Genomic DNA, 19,100 nt, shown 5'->3' with positions numbered 1-19,100 from the left:
TCTGTATTTGAAAGCACCCTAGAGGGTCTCATGGGGCGGATTAAGATTTTGTAATATTTTTCAGCTCCTTACTTGATCATCGCTGCTTCATTTTCTTTCTCTGGGCGTTGTGCAATATCGGGTAACAAAGACCTGATTCACGCTCCTTATGCAAGAGTTGCCCTTTCCCCGGGCTCTCCGCGGAGCCCGGCCGCTGGGGACCCTTCCCCGTCCGCCCCCCCGCGCCCCCCTGGATGTGCTGGGCTGTGTTTTATGGACCTGGGTGAAACCTGGCTCGGCGTTCGGCTTCCCCGTGGGCTGCCGGCGCGCGGCAGGGCGTGATGCTGAGGGATCCTCCGTATCCGCGTGTTTGTCCCCAAAAAAGAGCCCTGCCCGGCTGCGGGCTGCGTCCCCGCCGGTGTTATTAGGCAGAGCAGCCCCGGAGACGCGTGAGCCGCGGGTTCTGCTGCTCCTGATGCTGCAGGAACAGCTTGAGGCTGCTGCGGCTCTCCCGGGTGCTTTGTGCCAGCCGGCTTTTAATAGTGCCTGTGACACAGAAAAGGAACTATCAGCCTCTTGTAATTTGGGTTTTGTTTTTACTGCTGGTGCGTCAGGAGACAACTGTGAACTAATTTCAGTGATGCCATTCGATAACCTTGTGAAATCTGTCACCCTTTCCAGGGGGAGGGGGGCTGGCTGGAGGCGCCGCTGGGGCTGGGGGGGGCTGCGCGGAGCTCCCCCGGGGGGGCTTCTCCCGTCCTGCTTCGGGTGCAGGGCTGCTCGGCTCGGCTGAGGGCAGCCGTTTGCCCCCGTCCCTCTGCTCTCGTGGATCTTGCTCCATTTCACTGTGCTGAAGCCATTTCAGCGAGTCGAGCTTGGACCAACACGAGCAGGTCCTGACACACCCCCGCCTCCCCGGCCCCCCCCATGTCCCTCGTCAGCCCTGGGACGATGCTCCGATCACTCAACAGTCACGGAGAGGTTGGTGTCTCCCCCAGCCCCCTGTGCTGTCCCTGGGGATCCCCCGGTCCCTTGGCTCAGGGGGGAGCACAGCGGGGCCTGTCTCCCTGCCCCTGACGAGGGCCGGGGGGTGCGGACCCAGCTTTTGGCCACGGTCGTCGCTGCGGTGGACGGGCGTGAGAGGAAAACCGCGCGAGGAGGGATTTAATGCCTTTCTGGGACCATTGCTACTATCCGAACCAGGAGTGGGGAGGGGGAAGGGAAGCTTTTAGGTTGCTAATCGTGAAATTTTATTGCAGCCTGGAGAGGCTGTTGGCAAACCACAACACATACGCGCGCGCACACACACACACACACACACACAAATCAGTCGCAGAAAGCCCGGGCTTCCCTTCGCCGCCCCATAAGCGTGAGAGAGGAGCTGGTGATGCTCCGGGTGAGCCGGGGCGGCTCGGCAGGACCCGTCGGAGCAAGGCAAACCCTCCTGGCGCTTGCCGAACGCCCAGCTCCTGGTGTCGTAAGCCAAAAAGCTTTTACAGCCCTTGCCTGTAAAGTCCAACACCACTCATAAAACATTAAGAGGTGCAGCATTACTGTAACGCTCTCCAAAGGGACCTGCAGGGCGACTAGACAGTTAGAGCGATTATTACACATCCTGAGCAAAATTGTTCTCTGCAAACCACATATAGTCCCTTATAGATTTCCATGCAGCGTGAGAGGTCGTTAATTCACGCCCTGATGATGAACTTAATTTTGTTTCCCGCTGAGCAAATGACGGCTTAGAGGCAACTTTGTCTTATTATGGTGTGGAGACTTTTATTTTTTGTTTGTGTTTTGTTTGTGTTTTGGTCTTTTCTTGCATTGTTTGCAGAACCCGGGACATGTGGCCGCCTCTTGATTTACGATTGACGCTTCTCCCAGCAGCGGGACCCCCCCAGCCCCTCAGTTGGGGCCCAGACCCGGGAGGGGGGAGCTGGGGGGTTCACCTGCGGCAGGGTCCTGTGGCCAAACGCTGCCGTACTTCTGGTTTTAACCCCTCTATTTCCCCCTTGCATGGAAAATTCCCGCCCGCCCCGCCTTGTATTTTTATCCCTTTTGGACGTCATCTCGCTGCACGGGTGCCTCGTCCCTCGTCCGCTTCTGCCATGGGAACGGTGTTGCGGTTCTCTGGATCCTCCGGTTTCAGAGGCGCCGCCGTCTTCTCCGAGTGCAGCCATCTCCCGCCTTCATGAACCAATTAACGAAAAACTTTCCTCCAATAAGAATAAATAATTTTTTGCTGCGAGGCCAGAATGGAGCTGGGAACATCCGCAGCCGTGCCGAGTGCTCCCCTCCCCGGCCTCCTGCTTCCCAGGGCCCCCGTCCAGGGCTGGGCACTGGTTCCTCCAGTCCATTTTTTCCTGAAAGGAGGAGTGTCCTGCCGTGACTTGCTGAACCCTGGGAAGTCCCTCAATGGAGAGAGGGGACCCTTGGGTACCAAACTTGAGTTTCTCAGAAAATCCTAGTCCTTTTCCCCTCCCACTGTCATTCCCCAACCAAAGAAACTTGGAAAGCCGGCCAGCCCCGGCGCACGTCCCTTCAACTGGGTGCGGAGCTCTGGGCCAGAGTGTCCAGGTTTCTGGACCGGCGCTGGGTCCTTCTGGCACGGATCCCTCTGGGCCAGGATTTTGTACTTATTTTGTTGTTCCCCCCCCCCTCTCCCCCCCCCCCCAATTTGGGTAAGTCCCACGCAGCTGAAGTTGTGGCAATCTCTTCTTTCCCATGAGTTCATCTTGTAATAAATCGCACCAGCCCTGCGGAGGGGGAGGAGAAAATTGAAAGATGTTTATAGAATTAATTCCCCAAAGGAAATCGCATGGGGGAGGGCAAATGGGGGGAAGAGTTGGGAATCTTTTTTTTTCTCTAACAGAAGATAGATTTTTTTTTTTCAGAGTTTGTTGGATGGAAAAAAATCTGCAGAACAACTTCAGTGCTGGGAAACAATTAGATTTCCTCCTCTAAGGAGGAACTCTAAGGAAGAGTTCGTTCCCTGTTGGCGCTGTGTGGGTTGTCTTCTGCCACCCTGGGGTCAGAGGGGACCGTTCCCATCCATGGGACGTGCCACGAATTCCATGTGGTTACTCCAGCGCTGAACCCGGTCGCTAGTTTGACTGGGATGTGTCTTCCAGAAACATCCCAGCTCTTTGAGGGAGAGATGGGGAGAGTCCCTCCGTCTCCCTCGGGTATTTCCCCTAATGCCTGTTTAATCGTGTTCCTCAAAGCTTCGTGCCTTCTGCGGAGTGGCCCCCTCCCTCCTGCCCGTCCTCCTTGCGGCGTCCGAAGGGCTGGGGAAATGCTTGTGCGCAAAGAAGAGAAAATAAAAAAAAAAAACAAAAGAGGTTTTGAGCCGCTTTGCAGCATGCAGCCAGCGCAGGCGGCGATGGGGGGCTGCGGCCGGACCCCCCCCATGGTTTTTGCCGGTGCTCAGGGGTCTGGCGCGGGGGAGCCGGGAGGATGCTACCATCTGGCGGCGTGGGCTCGCAGCCGCAGCCGGCTCCATCCCGGCCCTGCTTGGCCTGCGCTTCCGAGCCTGCTGCTCCATAAAAAACCACGGTAGGGAAAACAAACAGGCGACCCCAGAACAAAAGCCCCGACCCCTCCGTTCTGATGCTGGGGGGCGGGGGGGGAATAACCGCTCGGCTTGGATTGTAAAGGGGGTTGCAGCAGACGAAGGGATTGCCTTGATCTGCCCGTGGACTGACAGTGCGGCCGTGCGTAACTCGTGCAATTAACTCTTCTGCGTTTGCAGACCAGAACCCGGCCGTGGAGGAGGCGGAGGATGACCGTGATAAACCAAAGCTGCTGGAGGAGAAGGAGGAGATGGAGCAGCCCCAGATCAAGGTGCCCATGGAGGTACCCAAGAGAGAGGAGGAAAGAGGAAAGCCGGAGGAGAAAGTGCAGCTTGACCGTCCCGATCAAGGTAACGAGGAACGTGGGGAAAGGGTGCCGGCTTTGGAGCTGGGAGGTGTGCGTCGCGGGGCTATTTCAGATAAAGATCCTGATCTCTGCTTGTTACCTCGTGGACTGAAGGGGATTTAGTATTTGATGCTCTTGAGGCTCGTTAGAATCGTAGAATCATTTAGGTTGGAAAAGACCTTTAAGATGATGGAGTCCAACCATAAGGAACCCTGAGGCATGGTCGAGAAAGGGCAGCAGGGAGGTGGGTGCTGGGTGTGCTGTGAACCCGCTGCCTGCTGCTTTCTCCCGTCACTCCCGAGCTCCCTAACCCTGCCTGTCGTCCGCCCTAGGCATTGCCCTGCCCGTGGGGGAAGCACATCGCCACGAACCGCCCGTCCCGCACGACGAGGTGGTCGTGGACATGGGGCGGGAGCGGGAGGAATCCGATGAGAACAAGGTTGCGCCTGGAGGAGCCAACAACCGTCGGCTCAAGCCAGCGCTGGAGGAGCCAGCCGTGCCGAATCCCCAGAAAGAGGCACTTGGCCCGAAACAAGGGAAGGAAACGATTGCTGAGAACCAACTGCGGGGAGGGACTGACAAACCCGTTAAGAATCCAAAGAACGTCCTGGAGGTGATCGTGCAGCAGGATGGCAGGCCGCCATACAAAGAGCTGGAGCCAGACAAACAAGTGCTGGAAGCCAAGGCGCAAGCTGCCATGCCGGACGGTGAGAAGAAAGCTGAGGCTGCAGGTGACAGGGAGAAATCAAAGCTCCAGCTCCCCAGGAAAGCAGAGGAGGCTGTGAAGTCCATGGAGAAGGAAGGCGACCCTGGTAAGCTCCCTCCATGGTGCCTCGTCTGAACAAACTCTCCTCGTGGCCTGTGATCTGCCCTGGCGGCTGGGCAGCGTGGTTATTCCTACCTACATCCCAGCCTCTCCTTTTAATTTCACGAGATTAGCATGTGCGCGTGCACGGCCCCTGCAGCAGCTGTTGGGGAAAAGGAGGAATCTGGTGGCTTTGACAGCTACTATAATATCTGTCAAACAGTTGTTTGCTAGCCTACTAAATGTCAGGTGCCATGCTGTTCCTGTGCGTCTCCGAACTCACAGGGGACACGGAGCCGGGAGATCTTGACAGGTAACACATTGCTAAGTGCCCGTCTAAAAGCTAGTTAGAACTGTTCTTGCATTTTAATTGGCTGAGGTAGTTAGCGCTGGCTCGCTGCCACGAGTCTATAAGATTGTTAAATATTTTTTTTTTATTACTTCCCTTGCAGTCATCGGGTTGAATATAAACTGTGCCGGCTTAGGCAGGGAGGGACAACACGATGTGGAGTCGTTTTAGAGAACATCTGCTGCTGGAGCATCATTGACTGCAAAGGTCTGTCGGTCTGTTCATCCGCAGGTGAAAAGCAGGAGCTGCCCCTCCCGGACAGAGCGGATCAGCTGGAGCCCAGGGATACCCGAAACACCGACGAGAAGCAACAGGGGAACACGGAGAGCAAGCTGGAGGGTGAGAGTGCATCCCTGGGGTGTGCAGGGAGGGGAAGGCGCTGAGCTCCCCTCGGGAGCCGGGGCTGGGAGTGCAGGATTCTCTCTGCAGGAGGACGGTGCCAGCCAGCGCAGTTCTTGGCTCTTGCCCGCACATAGCTTTGGGCCGTAGTCACCTCTGCGACGGCAGCAATTAGTGCCTGTCTCCCCGGGCTCACGCCTGCGGCGCGGGACGGCTGTTCCATGGCGCAGCCCCTGGCAGGGCCGCTCAAGGACGTGAGTCACGCTGGCATCCGGGACCCGCTGCTCCCCGGCTTCGGCCGCTCCAGCGCAGGCGGTGCTGCCCCAGCGAGAGCCAGACTGGAGTAAAACCGTTTGGCTGGTGCGAAACAGGGGGCCCCAGCAGCCTCGGCGCTGGTACTGTGTGGTGAGCCCTTCCTCAGGCTGTGCTCATTGCCGTCCACCTCTGCCTCACCAGAGGGGTTGGAGCTCGAGCTCAGACTCGCGGGTGGTCCGCGCTGGGGTCCCGTGGCTCTTCACCTTCGTTCTGGCCTGGAGGTGGTGGGCGTTTGGTCCGATGAGCGATGGCAGCGGGCAGGCTCTGCTCCTGGGGAGCGTATCACCCTCTTTGGGGGTTACAGTTTGGTTTTCTAATTCATTTCTTTCCGTTCTGCATTGCAACGGGACTTTAAAAACCGGGCGTGAAAAGCTAGTGGTAGGTAAGGACTGCGAGGACTCGTCACGTTTCGAGGAGGATGAAAGGACCTGAGTTTCCATGGGGTTTTCTATCTCGGCCTGTGTGGGACTTGCCGGGGATGTTCTCCCACGAGGGTGTCACCAAAAGGTGCTCCGGGGCTCGTTCTGCTCCTCTGCCCTGAGCTGAGCGCCGTGCCCAGGGGCCGGCAGAGGGTGCAAAGGGTGCAAAGGCGTCGTGGGAGCAAGGCGGAGGGTGCGCAGCTCCGTGGGTGCTCTCTGCAAACGGCTGCCTCGCTGGCACCGTGGCTGACTGCTCCGGCTGTGGCTGCCCTGGGCCACCTGAACTCAGGTACTTCCATTTAATAACTGTTCAAGAAGTTTTTTATGAAGAGTGCCTGTTAAAATCCAGCCAAAGCACTGGCTGAGGCCTGCTCTCCCCAAGATCAAAGGATGGGCTAGGAGTTAGCGTCGCCTTTTGTTTGCGTGGAAGAGGTGTGCTGCACAAATACAGGAGTTACACGTGTTTGCAGAGCTCTCCATGAGAAACGCTTTGATTTGGCGTTAAACCTTTGCCTGCTGCGGTTCAACCCAAACATTCCCATGCCGAGCTGGGACCTGGCGAGCTCGGAGAGCGAGATAGCAGAAGCGACTTCTGTTTTCATTGTTTATTCTGAGCAAAGCGCGAAAAATAAACAGATCTCGAGCAGTCAATTGCTCTCTTGAAAGGACCGAATTCCCCCTCGCAGCCCAGCTTTCTGTAAACGGAATGGAAGGGGAATTCCAGGGGCCCTCGGCTAATAGCGCCGTAATGTGAACTGGAAATATTTCTCTGTAATCACCTTGCGGGTGATTAGCGGGACAGGGGGAGGCAGTGCGTGCTGGAGAAGGATTAACCTGGACAGCATCCCTTTTTAATTTAAATGGCGATTTGCAGGCTATTAATTTTGACATTATTTCCTTTGGGGCACAATAGCCTAGAAACACCTTGAGTTTTGGAGGAAGGCTGCTTGTTGGTGCGGGAGACAAGCCACACGTGGGTCCACGCTCTCCAGATACGATACGATATGTCTGGGTGTCTGTCCAGGTAGAAAAAAGGCAGCAACGTTTCCGTGCAGAGCTGGGACTCATAGTTTGTGCCTGACGTGTGGCTTGTGGCGAGTGAATCAACGTGAGTCACTTCTGCTGGACCCGAAATGCACCCCCTCGTCTGCCGCGTGTGCCTGCGCGGCCACGGAGGGCGGGTGGGCAGGGGTCGGGCAGGGGTTTCCTCCCGTGCCCTGGCGCGGGGAGCTCGGTTTTGCTGCGGTGGTGGACGGTGGGGCTGCCTCTCTGCACCGCTGGGGTTTCAACCTGCCCGACCGCCTGCGCTGCTGCGTGCGAGATACTCGGCCGTTAAACCCGTCCGATTGCTGCTTGTGATCCCAGCCCTTCCAGCGTGCTCAAAGCCATAATCTTCGGCAGGGTTGTTTTCGGTGGGTGTTTTCCTGCTGTGGGCCGGGCGAGACGTTCACTTGGCTAAGCCGGGAGAAGAGACAGCAGTAGCCTCTCATCGCTCCGGCTGTAACCCAGGACTTGCCCCCTGGAAAGACCCAGCTCAGTGTCTGCATCTCACATGCTGGGTTGATGTTTCCGTGTTGGTTTATCCCGCCGTGCGGGTCGTTTCCCTCTGAGGGCAGCTCCTGGTGCTGTGCCTTCGCTGACTTCTTTCAGTTCCTCCTCAGGTTGCACATTTGCTGTTTCTGGTCTTTCCGGGCTCGGTTTAGCTGAGATGGAAGTTTTCGCAGTGCATTCGAAGAGATGATGTGTGTTTGAGAAGCCTGGCTGATCTCAAGAGCCAAGCTGCAGCAGCGCTGGGGCTTCCACGGGAAGGTTTTAAAGCAGCTCGTCTCGTTTGGGCAGCCGAGCCCCTCGCTCCCGACCCACTGCTGCGGGTCCTGTCCTCTTCCAGCTCCTGTGCCAAGCAGCCGCCTTGTCCTTCCCTGTGCTGGGACCCCAGCAGAGCCGCTCCCCTGTACCTCTTCCTCGTGGCTCTCCTGCCCGAGCAGTTAGCGATGAGAGCCTGGTTTCGATCCGTCCACCCAAATCTCCTTGGGAGGCCGGTGTCCCGTGTGTGAGGGAGCTGTTAGTCTGGGCGTTTGGCTGCCGTCCTCGGTGGAGGTGTGCCGGAGCCGTGCCGTCACCGCCAGCACCCGCAGCAGAGCCTTGCCGCGTCCTTCCCTCCCTGCTGGCGAATGGGCCAGGACCTTCCTGCCGAGGAAAGCCCCTGCAGCCCCTCCAGTGCTGAGAGATGGTTAGTGAGGAGCTTGGGTCATGGATTGGTTTTTTTCTTTCTTTTTTTTTTTTTCCCTTTTGTAGAAGCGGGGCAGGCGAAACTGCTTGACCATGCCATGCTGCTGCAGGTGATCAAAGAACAGCAGGTACAGCAGAAGCAGCTGCTTGACCAGCAGGCAAAACTGCTGGCTGTAATTGAAGAGCAGCACAAGGAGATCCACCAGCAACGGCAGGAGGAGGGAGGAGAGGAGAAGCCAAAGCAAGGTAAGGACATCACCGAAGAGCATGACCCCCTCCATGGGCTGATCACTGCTCAAAGCAGCCGTAAAATCAACCTGGGAGAGATCCGTGTCCCTTTGGTACGTGGCAGAGTTCACTCTGCAAAAGCCATTCCTGCGTCTGACCCTCACCTCCGAGGTGGGGATCCCCAGCCCCTGATCACAGGGATAACGCTCTCCCCCACGGCTCTCCTTGTTTTCCTGCGTGGCCGTTGATGGTGTGATCTCTCCTCCTGTCCCCCGTTGTGCAGAATGGGGTGGCGGGAGAAGGGAATCTCGTGAGAAGAAGCTTTTACATGTTGTGTTTTGTTCCGCAGCCGAAATGCAGCAGGAGCCCGCTGTGCCTCTCTCCAAGAGCAAGGAGGACGAGGGCCCTGGAGATAAGCAAGAAGCTGCTGCAAAGCCGCTCGGCAAAGAGGTGCTGGAGCACCCCGTGCAGGGCCCGGGCAGGCAGCCTGCTGACTCCGCCGAGCAGCGCAGGGCCACTGCAGGAAAGCTGGAGGAGGCTGGGCACAGGCATGAGATTCCTGGGGTTCCTCCCAAGGAGCGGAAGGTGCCACCACAGGAGAATGACAGAGCTGTTAAAAATCCTGTGGAGAACCAGGATTCCCGTCACAGGGATGCCCAACACATTCCAGCAGCCAGAAACCACCTAGAAAAGAAGCCCTTGGCGGAAGATTTAGGAGGAGATCGTGAAGCCAAAGCTGGAAGAGACGTCCATGAGAAGAAGAATTCCCTGAAAGCTGTGGAAGTAGCTACAGCTCCCATCCAAAGAGAACAGCTGGGGGCTGCCAAAGTTCAGGGAGTAGCAGGAAAGAGTCTGGAAAGAGACTCGGGAATAGACCTTAAAGCCAAAGCACTGAGTCAGGTGGAGCCCAAAAACCTGGCAGTTGCCCTGGACTCCTCCAGTAAAAGGAACGTGGCAGAGAACGAGCAGCACCTACGGGAGCCTCAGAGAGCTGCAGACACCGAGGGAGGGGAGGGTGCGGGCAGGCGGCAGCAGGCCTCGAACAGGGACCTGCCCGGCAAAGGGGAGGTAAAGGAAGAAGCTCCTCAGGAGAAGGTGATGGACGTGGCCCAGGACCCGCAGGGAGGTCTGCGGAGCAAGCAGAGGCATGGGGACGGAGGTCTCGCAAACGATGCTGAGAAGAAACCAGGCCCTGAGAATGTTCCTGCCCAAAAGCCTGAGAAAGGGGCGGCTGCCCAGGGGGACCAGAAGCTGGACCATGACATCAAACCAAACCGGGACCTGAAACTGCAGGCGGACCTGGACCTCCGCCGGAGGAGACGGGACCTGCTGCCTCCCGAGGAGGAGGAAGAGGCTGCGCAGGGGGCGGGGGTCTTCATTGGCCTGAACCCCCTTCCAGATGTGAAAGTAAACGACCTCCGGAGTGCTCTAGAGACACGATTAAACCAAGTTGTGGAGGGGGCTCAGCAGGTGGTCCACAGCCGGCAGATCAAGCAGATGACGCAGGCAGACAGGAGCGTGTGAGCAGGGTGGTCGTGCTCGGTGGGTGGCTGCGGGTGTTGGCCACAGGCGCGAGGCTGAGGAGCTCCATAGGGAAGGTTCGAGTTCACCAGCCGTTTTTTTGGCCACCGTTGCTCAGGCAGTGGTTGGTCTAAGCCAGCAGCGCTTCGCTGGACGCAGTTCTTGGACCCAGGGGATCCCCTTGGACCCGTCAGCACCGTCCAGGGGACCGGGGGGCTCCTCGAGTCTCTGCGACGGTAGCGCTGCAGGTGGCCAAGGAGATGGCAACCGTGAAAGAAAAGCTCCCACTTGTCCTCTGGCTTTCAGAGGTTGCCATCTACCTTGGCTCCCTGCCAGGCCAGCTTTCAAGGACCTTTTTCAACATCTCCTCCATATCGAATTGCCTTCTCCATCCGGCTCTCGACTCTCCCCTTTCAGAACCGAGGTGGTCCTCTGCGAGGTTCCCCCCTCCTTGCTTGGAAAGGCTTCGCGGGCGCCTGCCTTGGGTGCCGTCACCCAGGCTGCGCGGGGCCGCGGGAGGAGGGGAACCAGGGCTCGCACACCTCGGGAAAGGCTTTATTCGGGAGAAGCATCAAGTCATGAGTTGAGGACCAGCTTAGCCAATTGCTTTGGTGTTTCTCTTGAAATGGGAGCTGTTAGTCTTGCATGTTTAGGAGATAGTTGTGGTTTAGGAACCTAGTTTAGTAGAAACGCTGCCTTAAACGGGCACAACTGCTGCTGTTGTGCTGCCTCTAGTCCCAGGGATTTAATTGGTTGGCCACACACTAGCAATAACTCGGAGCTTTGCTCTCGCCGCCCTCCCCGGATGCTCAACTCTCGTCTGTGCTCTCAAGCTCGACTTCTCCTGTCCAAAGTGCATTATGAAGCTCAGCCCGGGGGCTGCAGGCTGCCCCCTCCCCCAAACCAGCTTGATTTTTCTGCAAGAGGTGACTAATTTGGGAACAAAAGACGTGGCTTAAAAGGGCGGACTTGGGGGGCCTGGCTCACGCATACCTACCTCTTCTCTCTGCAACGCGGTGGAGCGTGTTTGTTTTGTGCGTTCTTCCCAGCCCCCCTCCGCGCTGTGTTTTACATCCATAGATGTCAGTACTCCGCCCCTGGAAATGTATTTTATGAGGAAGGGAAGAGCTTCTACGAGAGCCCTGGTTCGTTTCAGGCTCCCAGACGGTGATTCATCCTTTTGTTTTTTTGGGTTTTTTTGTGTTTCTACATCCTGACTTGCGAATGTAAGAAATCAAATCCCAAAGCTCTCACTAGAATGGCTGAAATTTCCCAGCCTGGAGTCTACAGACCTCATCACTGTGGTGGTTTTTATATCCGTATCTCGAAGTGTCTTTGGTAAACTAGCCTCGTTGAGTTCGTGTCTGATGGGACCTCACAGAGCCAGGAACGGGTCGTTATCGGACACGTGGGACTGTCACACCGGCTCTGGTCACTTGGGAACTCTGCTGCCGCCTGCCTGGGACGTGTGCCTGTTGCTTGAAGGATGTCGTCTTAATTTCTCATTAAAATGACACAGAGCCACAGGGCAACAGCCACGTATTCAGGCCTACTTCTTCAGGAGGACCACCCGCGCCACTTCTCCGTGACTGTCATGGCCTTAACCCTCAGGACTCCCCCCACCCCCAGTACAAGTGAGCTTCTCCATTACGCTGTCTTAAAGCACAAGCAACGCGGCCGGGCACCCTGGAGCCGCTCCGCAGCCGTCCCATGTACGTGTGTGTCAGGGCAGGGACGGCAGCAGGCTCCGGAGCACGGCTCCAAGTCCGCAGCGGGGAGACGGGTCCAGACTTTGTCCCCTGCGGCACCAACCAGCCTTTCTAAAGCGAGCGGGAGCCGGAGCAAGAGCTGGATCTGCCCCTTCTTGCCCGTTGCTGCCCGCCGGGGGCCATCCCGGGCAGCGAGGGCAGGGCGAGGGCAGGCTCCTGCCCCGCGGGGTCAGACCTGCCCGTGTTTGTGGCTGTTGGGTTTTCTGCCTGAACGCAAAGGACCAAAGATGCTCCCGACATTCCTCAGCAGCTGGGAACGGCGGGGCCCTGGCTGGAAGCCGGCAGGAGCTGCGTTGCCTCGTACTGGGGTGGAGAGACCGGAGGGGAGGCTGAGCTGATCAATAAAATAAGCTGAAGCATTTTGAGATGAATTCTCCTTTTTTTAATTAAAAAAAAAAGAGATGGGTGAGCCTTACCCAGCCCCTGGGCTGCGGCTTCCCGGGTGGGCAGCGGTGTCTGACGTGCCCGGTACCGGCCGGGGGTTCCGCTGCCGAAGGAAAAGGGGCTTTTGTGCTTTCTTTGAGATTTGCTCCTCCTGCGGCTGGGGGAGAGGAGGGGAGGCTGCGATCCTCCCGCTGCCCTCCCGCGCGGGTCCTGGCTTGGGGAGGAAAATGCTTAATTTGACATTCAGGGCATCGAGCGGCTGCAGCAGAGCTGCTGCAGGAGCCGGAGTGATCCAAATGGACTGGGGCCCTCCCGATGCCCGTGTCCGTCTGGCCTCTGCCCGTGGGCCTTCGGCCTGCGGTTCCGGCTGCTGCTGCGGGAAATTTTGCTGTTGAGCAAAGCTGGAGCTGGGAGATTTTGGGGAGAGGCAGGAAGGGCTCCGCCAGGTGTCGGTTGGAGCGCGATGTGTGTCCCGGGGAGCGGGTGGGATGTCAGGCCCGCTGCTCCAGGGGCTGCTCAGCCTCCCAGGGCCGGGCCAGGGCCTCCAGCAGCCCCGGGGCCAGTGGTAACATACTTATTCTGTAATCTAACAGCAAACTGTGTGGAGTTTGAGAGTTTTTATTCATCCGAAGCGTCTCTGAGCCGGTGAGGGGCCCCGGGCCGGTCCCACTGTCACTTGGGCGTCGCCTTGGCCTGCGGAGAGCGGCGGGTCAGGCCGGGCCGAGACCCCGCGGCCCCTCTCCCCTCCCACCAGCCCCAGGACCCACCGCCCTGGCGAAGCACTCCCGCAGCGCCCTGAACTCCTCCAGGCAGGCGTCCCGTCGCAGCTCCGCCGTCCCGCCCGCCGCCGCCGCCACGCACCGCCCATAGGCCGCCGCCTGCGGGGAAACCACAGGAAACCGGAGCGGGGCACCGGGGGCCGCTGGGCTCCCCCTTCCCCGGCAACGATCCCCCCCCTCCCGGCCCCACCTGCTCCCCGCAGCCCGCCAGCAGCGCGGGGAAGCGCCGCAGCCGCGCCCGCGTCCGCAGCCAGACGCCCCGGCCCGACATCGCCGCCGCCGCGCCGCTTCCTCCTCACGGCCTGGGCGCCGCCATTGCGGGTCAACCGGGATTGGCCGTCCGCTCCGCTCATCAAAGCGCCTCGCTCTCGCATTGGGTGTTGGCGAACGCCCGCCTTCTCCGGCGCGTCGATAGGTTAAGCGGTGCGCCTATCAAAGCGTTCCGGTCTCTGATTGGGTGATGGATGAAGGTCGTCCTCCTCACCCTTCTCGGGTTGGCCGGGTCGGCCTGTCGAAAGCGCGGATTGGTCACCCGTATCCCGATCCCCTACCGATTGGTCACTCGTCGCTGGCAGCTCTGATTGGCGGAGGTACCGTTTGTTTACTTCCTTTCTCCCGCCCTTTTGCCGCCGGCGTCAACTTTGTGAGTCACTTCCGCCCGGAGCTCCGCCCTCCCTCACCGATGACTGGCCGAGCGGCAGCGCCTCGCACTTTCATTGGCATTCGTTGTCTTCCGGGGGGCGGAGCCGAGAAGCCACTTTCGAGCCGGGCAGGGCCCGGCACCGGCAGTATCATGGCGGCGCCGCTGCGAGACCGGTTGAGTTTCCTGGGCCGGGTACGGGCCGGGCCGGGGAGGTATTGGGTTGGGGGGCGGCGGCGGCGGCCTGGAGGCGTGACGTCACTCCGCCAACCGTGATGTCATCGCTGCATCTTCCCCCCTTCTCCCCTCCCGTGCTGTCAGAGCCCGGGGCCCCTCGGCCTCGCCGCTCACCCCGTCCCTCCTCCTCCTCCTTCTCCTCCAGCTGCCGGTGCTGCTGAGGGGAACGGCCGACGACGACGTCCCCTGCCCCGGGTACCTGCTGGAGGAGATCGCCAGTATCCTTCTGGGGAGCCGGGGGATCCCGGGGCTGAGGGGTGCGGGAGACTGGTGGGGCTGGGCCGGGGGACGGCTGGGCGGGGGGGGATGGAGGTGCTGCCAACCGGGGGGGGCTGCGGCCGCCCCCCAGCCCGACTGCGGTGCCCGTGGGGGGAGCAGGATCCCTAACCCCCGCCCCAGAGATCTCCCACGAGTCGCCTGGCAGCAGCCAGTGCCTGCTGGAGTATCTCCTCAACCGGCTGCAGAGCAGCTCCTGCCGCGTCAAGCTGAAGGTAAGGCAGTGGTGGGGGGAAAGGGAGAGACTGATGCGGGGCTCCCCCGGCCGTGGAGGAGCCCCGAGGCCGGGGTGACGGGCTTTGCCATGGGGATGGGGGCCGTCAGGGCAGCTGCGACTCCGCCTTCTCACTCCAAGCCCCGTCTCCGCAGGTGCTGAAGATCCTGCTGCACACATGCGCCCAGGGCTCCCCGCAGTTCGTCCTGCAGCTGAAGAGGAACGCCTGCTTCATACGGGAGGCAACAGGTAACGGGGTGAGGAGTGGGGGAGCTGGGGCAGGAGAGCGGGGAGCAGCCCTGCGTGGTGCTGGAGAACCCGGCCTGGCTGCGGGGGCTGCTCCAGAGGCCGAGCGTTGTCTGGGGCCAGGGTCCTGCCCCATCCTGCCTCGTGCCTGGGAGCCGAGTGTCCCCCAACCCTCCTGATCTCGTGCCTTGCAGTGTTTTCTGGGCCCCCAGACCCCCTCCATGGCAACAGCTTGAACCAGAAGGTGCGGGCGGCCGCAGAGGTGAGTGCTGGCCTCGTTCCCCCTGTGCCGGGCAGACTGTTCGGGGCCCAGCCAGGGTGCCCAGTACTTCCTAGCTCTCTGCCCACACCCCTGTCTTTCCCGGCAGGACTTGGCCAGTGTTCTCTTTTCGGATGCGCCGCTCCCCCAGCCTGCCGTGCTTTCTGCCCGTCCCCTGCCTCCCACGGGTAAGTGCTGGCAACACTGGGACGGTCCCTTCGGCTGGAGCTATGGGTGTGCAGAGGGTCCACTGGCTAGGGGCACTGTTGGGGGTGAGGGCAGGGTGCCACAGATCCCAGTGATGGACGCCTGGCTGCTGCCCCTGTCCTACTGCGGGCCCCAGTTCCGCTCACTGGGGATGTTCTGGCCAGAGCAGGCCACAGGGTACTGTGTCAGAGGGAAAAATGTGCCCATGGGCGCAGAGTGTCAGGCTGCCCTGAGCTTCCCTCTGAGGCGTTCTCCTGTCGGTGCCTTGCCCTGCACCCCCGCTCCTCCCGGCTGCCCCAGGCACTGCCCTGTGCTTGCGAGGGGGAGGAACAGCAGTGGAGGGTGACCCCGAATGCCTGTGCTCCCTCTGAACGGGCCTTGTGCCTCCCCCAGGCATGGGCTCCAGCCCCAGCCCCTGCGGCTCCTTGCAAGGATTTGGCTTCAGCGGTGAGAAAAGCGGCTCTGGTAAGTCCTGGCCGTGCCCTCGCCTGGTGCTGCACCTCACCCCGTGTGGGTCCCCTGCTCGGTACTGCCCTGCCTGTGCACCATGACACCCCCGCCCCAGGGGTCCTGCCTGGGGTTAGACCAGGCTCCCAGCATTCAGAGACGCATAACCTGGTTGCCAGCTCTCTTGGTGTGTGTTTCTCTCTCGGTGGGTGTTTCTGGGTGGCTCAGAGCAGAGCCTGCTGCACCCTTTGCAGCTCTCCCCTTTCCCAAGCCATCCGATGGGTGCTGGGGCTGGTGGTATGGCCGCGGGGCTGACAGTGGGGGGCTCTGCCGGGTCCTTCCCTGCTGGGAAGTGCAAGAAGGATGTGGAAGGCTGGCTGCTTCCCCCTGGCCTGTCCTGGTAGCTCCCAGGTTTTCCTTGCCCCCCTTGTCCAGCCAGAATTCCGGGCTGTGCGTGGAGCCCAGCTGTCGGGGCTGCTCCTCTCTGCCGGCAGGTCCCTGCTATCCCCTCGTGACTCCCTGCGAGGCGGTGGGTGCCCAGGGGCTGGGCTGGGCTCCCTGGGAAGTGCCTGACGCCCTGGCCTTTCCCCAGCTTCGACGGGGGAAGCCCTGCTCAGCACCATCCAGCGAGCAGCCGAAGCGGTGGCCCACGCTGTGCTCCCCTCCCCGGAGGGGCCCCGGCCTCGCCGCAGGGAGCTCCACGAGGATGCCTACCAGCCCGTGAGAGCCCCCTCTCCCACCAGGAGCCCAGCTGGGGCTGTGAAGCCACCCGTGGCCACCGCAGCACACAGCACCCGAGGTATGTCCCTCCGCTGCTGAGCTGGGGTGGCCATCAGCTGCTGGGGGCCTGGCGGGGGTCCCCATGAGGTACCGGGGCTGGTTTGGGGGTCAGCACCTCTCTGCTGCTGTCCCCGCAGTGAGCCACCAGCCGGGGCTGGCCGGAGGCGGCTGGGAGGAGGCAGACAGTGGACACAGCTCCCAGGACTCCTCGCAGGGGAACGGCGAGTTGAGCCGCACCTCGGACTCCTGCAGCAAATCGGGCAGCGACAGCCACTCCGGGGCCAGCCGGGAGCTGACCCACGTGGCCGAGAGGTGAGAACGGGGCTGTAGGGGGGCTCCCCTTCCCCCAGGACCTTCCGAGATGCTCCCCTCCTCTCTAAGAATGGTGCCCTCCTTTTCCACACCATTATTTTGGGTCCTCTGGTGGTGCAGGGCTGGATTCCTCCTGGGATGTTTGGCCTCCGAGCCTGGGCAGTCCGTGGGTGGGCAGAGCCATGGGCAAGGGACCTGATCTGGGAGGGACTCCCTGCCTGCAGGAGGGTGGTGGGGTCTGCGCTGGGACCCCAGGAGGGAGCAGGGCTGTCCCCTGTCCCCACCGAGGCATCTCCCCGAGCAGGGTGGACGCTGACAGCCTGGGTGACTGCGTGCGAGAGGTGAGCCTGGTGTCGGCGCTGACCCGCGGTGCCAGGGTCTTCCTCACCAGGGAGGAAGCACAGCACTTCGTCAAGGAGTAAGTGCCTGAGGCAGACGCTCCCTGGGACCATGGGTGCTGTGGGGCCGGGCGGGGAGCTCTGCGAAGGCTTCAAGGGGCAGCCCGAGCCCTTCTCACCCCCCTGGCTGCCTTGGCCCAGATCTCTCGGGCCAAAACGCTACCAGGCAGGAGGGTTGCCCGCTCCCGGGGCTCAGGGTGCTGCATGCAGCCGGTGCGGCCGTAACCCCTTCCCTTTGGCCAGGTGCGGGCTGCTGAACTGCGAGGTGGTGCTGGAGCTGCTCAGCCGGGCGCTGGAGGACCCCAGTGACAGCATCCGCATGGTGAGCGTGGGACAGTCCCTGTGTGTCCGTGGTGCTGCCCACACCAGCGGAGGCACAGGACGGAGGGATGGGGGGGCAGAAGCTCCGCCGAGCTGGGGTGCTCCGGTGCCCGTACTGCCTGCCGGGCTCAGCCACGCTCTCCTCCCTGCAGAGATCCATGTGCGCCATCTCCTCCCTCATGTGCTCCGACCTGCTCTCCCTGGACCAGATCTTCGCCACGACTCGGCAGCAGCTGCAGCAGCTCAGCCAAGGCAGCCCCGGTCCCGTCGCCAACCGAGCAACAAAGGTGACTCCCGGGAAGTCCCTGTGTCCTCTACCCATGGCAGGGGGCTCTCGGGGACTGGCCTGACCGTCCTTGGGGACACTCACCTCTTGGGAATGGTTCCATGTGTGTCCCGGAGGGGTGGGAATTGTCCGCCTCTCCCAGGAGCGGGGAGCCTGGGGGGTGTGATGCTCCCTCCCCAAGAGCCAGGGCTGAGCCCTGAGAGGGGACACCAGGCTTGATCCTCGGCACTGGGAAAAGGGGACAGGGCCGAGCCCCCTTCCTGATGCTGCTCTCGCTCCCACTCATCCCCCTCTTCTCCTCCCAGATCCTGCGGCAGTTTGAGGCGCTCTGCAGAGGCCAGCCCTCCCCGAAGAGTGCCCGCCCGCACTCGGACCCCTCCGCCCTCGCCGTGGACTCAGCCCCGTGCACTGGGGACCTGCTGACGGACGTCCTGCCCCTGGCAGGCGAGAGCATCCTCACCCCTCTGAGCACAGCCCCGCTCCCTATGGCCATGCCGGCCCACAGTGAGGAGCAAGGGGTGGAAGCGGAGACTCATGGGCAGCCCGGTGCTGCAGTGCCAGCCTGTCCCTGCGAGCAGGAGGTGGTGAGCAGGCTGGCAGCGGACACGGTGCCCTCCTGCAGCCTGTCCCTCTTCGCCGGCATGGAGCTGGTGGCCCGTCCCGGCGCGATGCTCTGCCCGGACTCTCTGCCGGCAGAGCCGCGGACACTGTCCCAGCCCCAGGACAGGCAGACGGACGCAGAGGGCAGCCTGCAGCCATCGGCCTTCGCCTTCCTCAACATGTAGCTGCTGTTGGGCTCCCGGGGGGCTGTGGGGGCTTTGCCCTCCCTCCCTGTGGGGCCTGTCGTGCCATGGCCCCCCGGGGGCTCCTCCATCGCCCTGTGCCAGGCTCGGTGGGGATGGGGACCCCAGTATCCCCCAAGTTCCCACACGGCACCCTGGGGAAAAGCAGGGGTGAGGGAAAGGGGGCTGCCAAGGGGACACAGGGTGTGAAATGGCCGTGGGTGCCAGGGCTTTAATAAGATTATAACGTCCCTCTCATTGTCTTTGTTGCCAAAAGCGGGGCTGGCACCCCTCCCTCAGCTGGGCTGTGAGGGGGAGTCGGGCCGAGATCTGCCAGTGTCGGCCGGGGCTGAGCTGGGAGGTGGGCTGGGGAGTCCGGCCCGGCCAGGGGATGGTCCTGGGTGACCCACCGCCTCCAGCCTCCCCCCACTTGGTGACTGGGGGGGCTGCTGTGGGAGAAGGCGCTGTCCCTGTGGGGCCGGGACCCATCAATAAACCCCACGCTCGGGTCTGGGAACTTGCGACTTCTTCCTGCGCCGTTGCTGGAGCCTGCCCCACAGCTTCCCCCCTGCCCCACAGCTTCCCTCCTCCCTGCCCCACAGCTCTCCTTTCCCCTGCCCCACGGCTGGACCTTCCATTCAGCTCCCCTCTGCCCCTAGGGGTA

At 61.2% G+C, this 19,100-nt stretch overlaps 3 protein-coding genes across 4 annotated transcripts in view; 2 read left to right on the top strand and 1 right to left on the bottom strand.

Moving 5' to 3' along the window:
- SLC38A10 (solute carrier family 38 member 10) overlaps positions 1-12,237 on the top strand; it is a 38,092-nt gene extending 25,855 nt beyond the window's left edge. The window contains exons 12-16 of one of the 2 annotated variants that reach the window (XM_074607534.1): positions 3,728-3,898; positions 4,227-4,706; positions 5,280-5,387; positions 8,417-8,596; positions 8,928-12,237. In XM_074607534.1, the coding sequence (XP_074463635.1) occupies positions 3,728-3,898; positions 4,227-4,706; positions 5,280-5,387; positions 8,417-8,596; positions 8,928-10,102 (2,114 nt within the window). In that variant the 3' untranslated portion in view covers positions 10,103-12,237. The remainder of the gene's footprint in view (positions 1-3,727; positions 3,899-4,226; positions 4,707-5,279; positions 5,388-8,416; positions 8,597-8,927) is intronic. The other variant, XM_074607535.1, reaches the window with a different exon arrangement.
- Positions 12,238-12,854: 617 nt separating this feature from the next.
- NDUFAF8 (NADH:ubiquinone oxidoreductase complex assembly factor 8) lies at positions 12,855-13,358 on the bottom strand. The gene is made up of 3 exons (XM_074607536.1): positions 13,222-13,358; positions 13,020-13,130; positions 12,855-12,945 (listed from the first exon to the last, which is right to left on the bottom strand). Exons 1-3 carry the CDS (start codon positions 13,300-13,302, stop codon positions 12,925-12,927), a joined length of 213 nt encoding a protein of 70 aa, XP_074463637.1. The 5' UTR covers positions 13,303-13,358; the 3' UTR covers positions 12,855-12,924.
- A 357-nt stretch (positions 13,359-13,715) lies between these two features.
- TEPSIN (TEPSIN adaptor related protein complex 4 accessory protein) lies at positions 13,716-18,953 on the top strand. The gene is made up of 13 exons (XM_074607435.1): positions 13,716-13,866; positions 14,054-14,126; positions 14,308-14,399; positions 14,554-14,647; positions 14,839-14,906; positions 15,013-15,091; positions 15,504-15,575; positions 16,150-16,356; positions 16,475-16,649; positions 16,954-17,067; positions 17,291-17,369; positions 17,521-17,655; positions 17,960-18,953. Exons 1-13 carry the CDS (start codon positions 13,825-13,827, stop codon positions 18,437-18,439), a joined length of 1,710 nt encoding a protein of 569 aa, XP_074463536.1. The 5' UTR covers positions 13,716-13,824; the 3' UTR covers positions 18,440-18,953.
- The last annotated feature ends 147 nt before the right edge of the window (positions 18,954-19,100 follow it).

Source organism: Larus michahellis, chromosome 14 (assembly GCF_964199755.1).
Source record: "Larus michahellis chromosome 14, bLarMic1.1, whole genome shotgun sequence".
Lineage (NCBI taxonomy): Eukaryota > Metazoa > Chordata > Aves > Charadriiformes > Laridae > Larus > Larus michahellis.
Note: the sequence above shows the minus strand (reverse complement) of the source record. Positions and strands in the feature narration are given on the sequence as shown.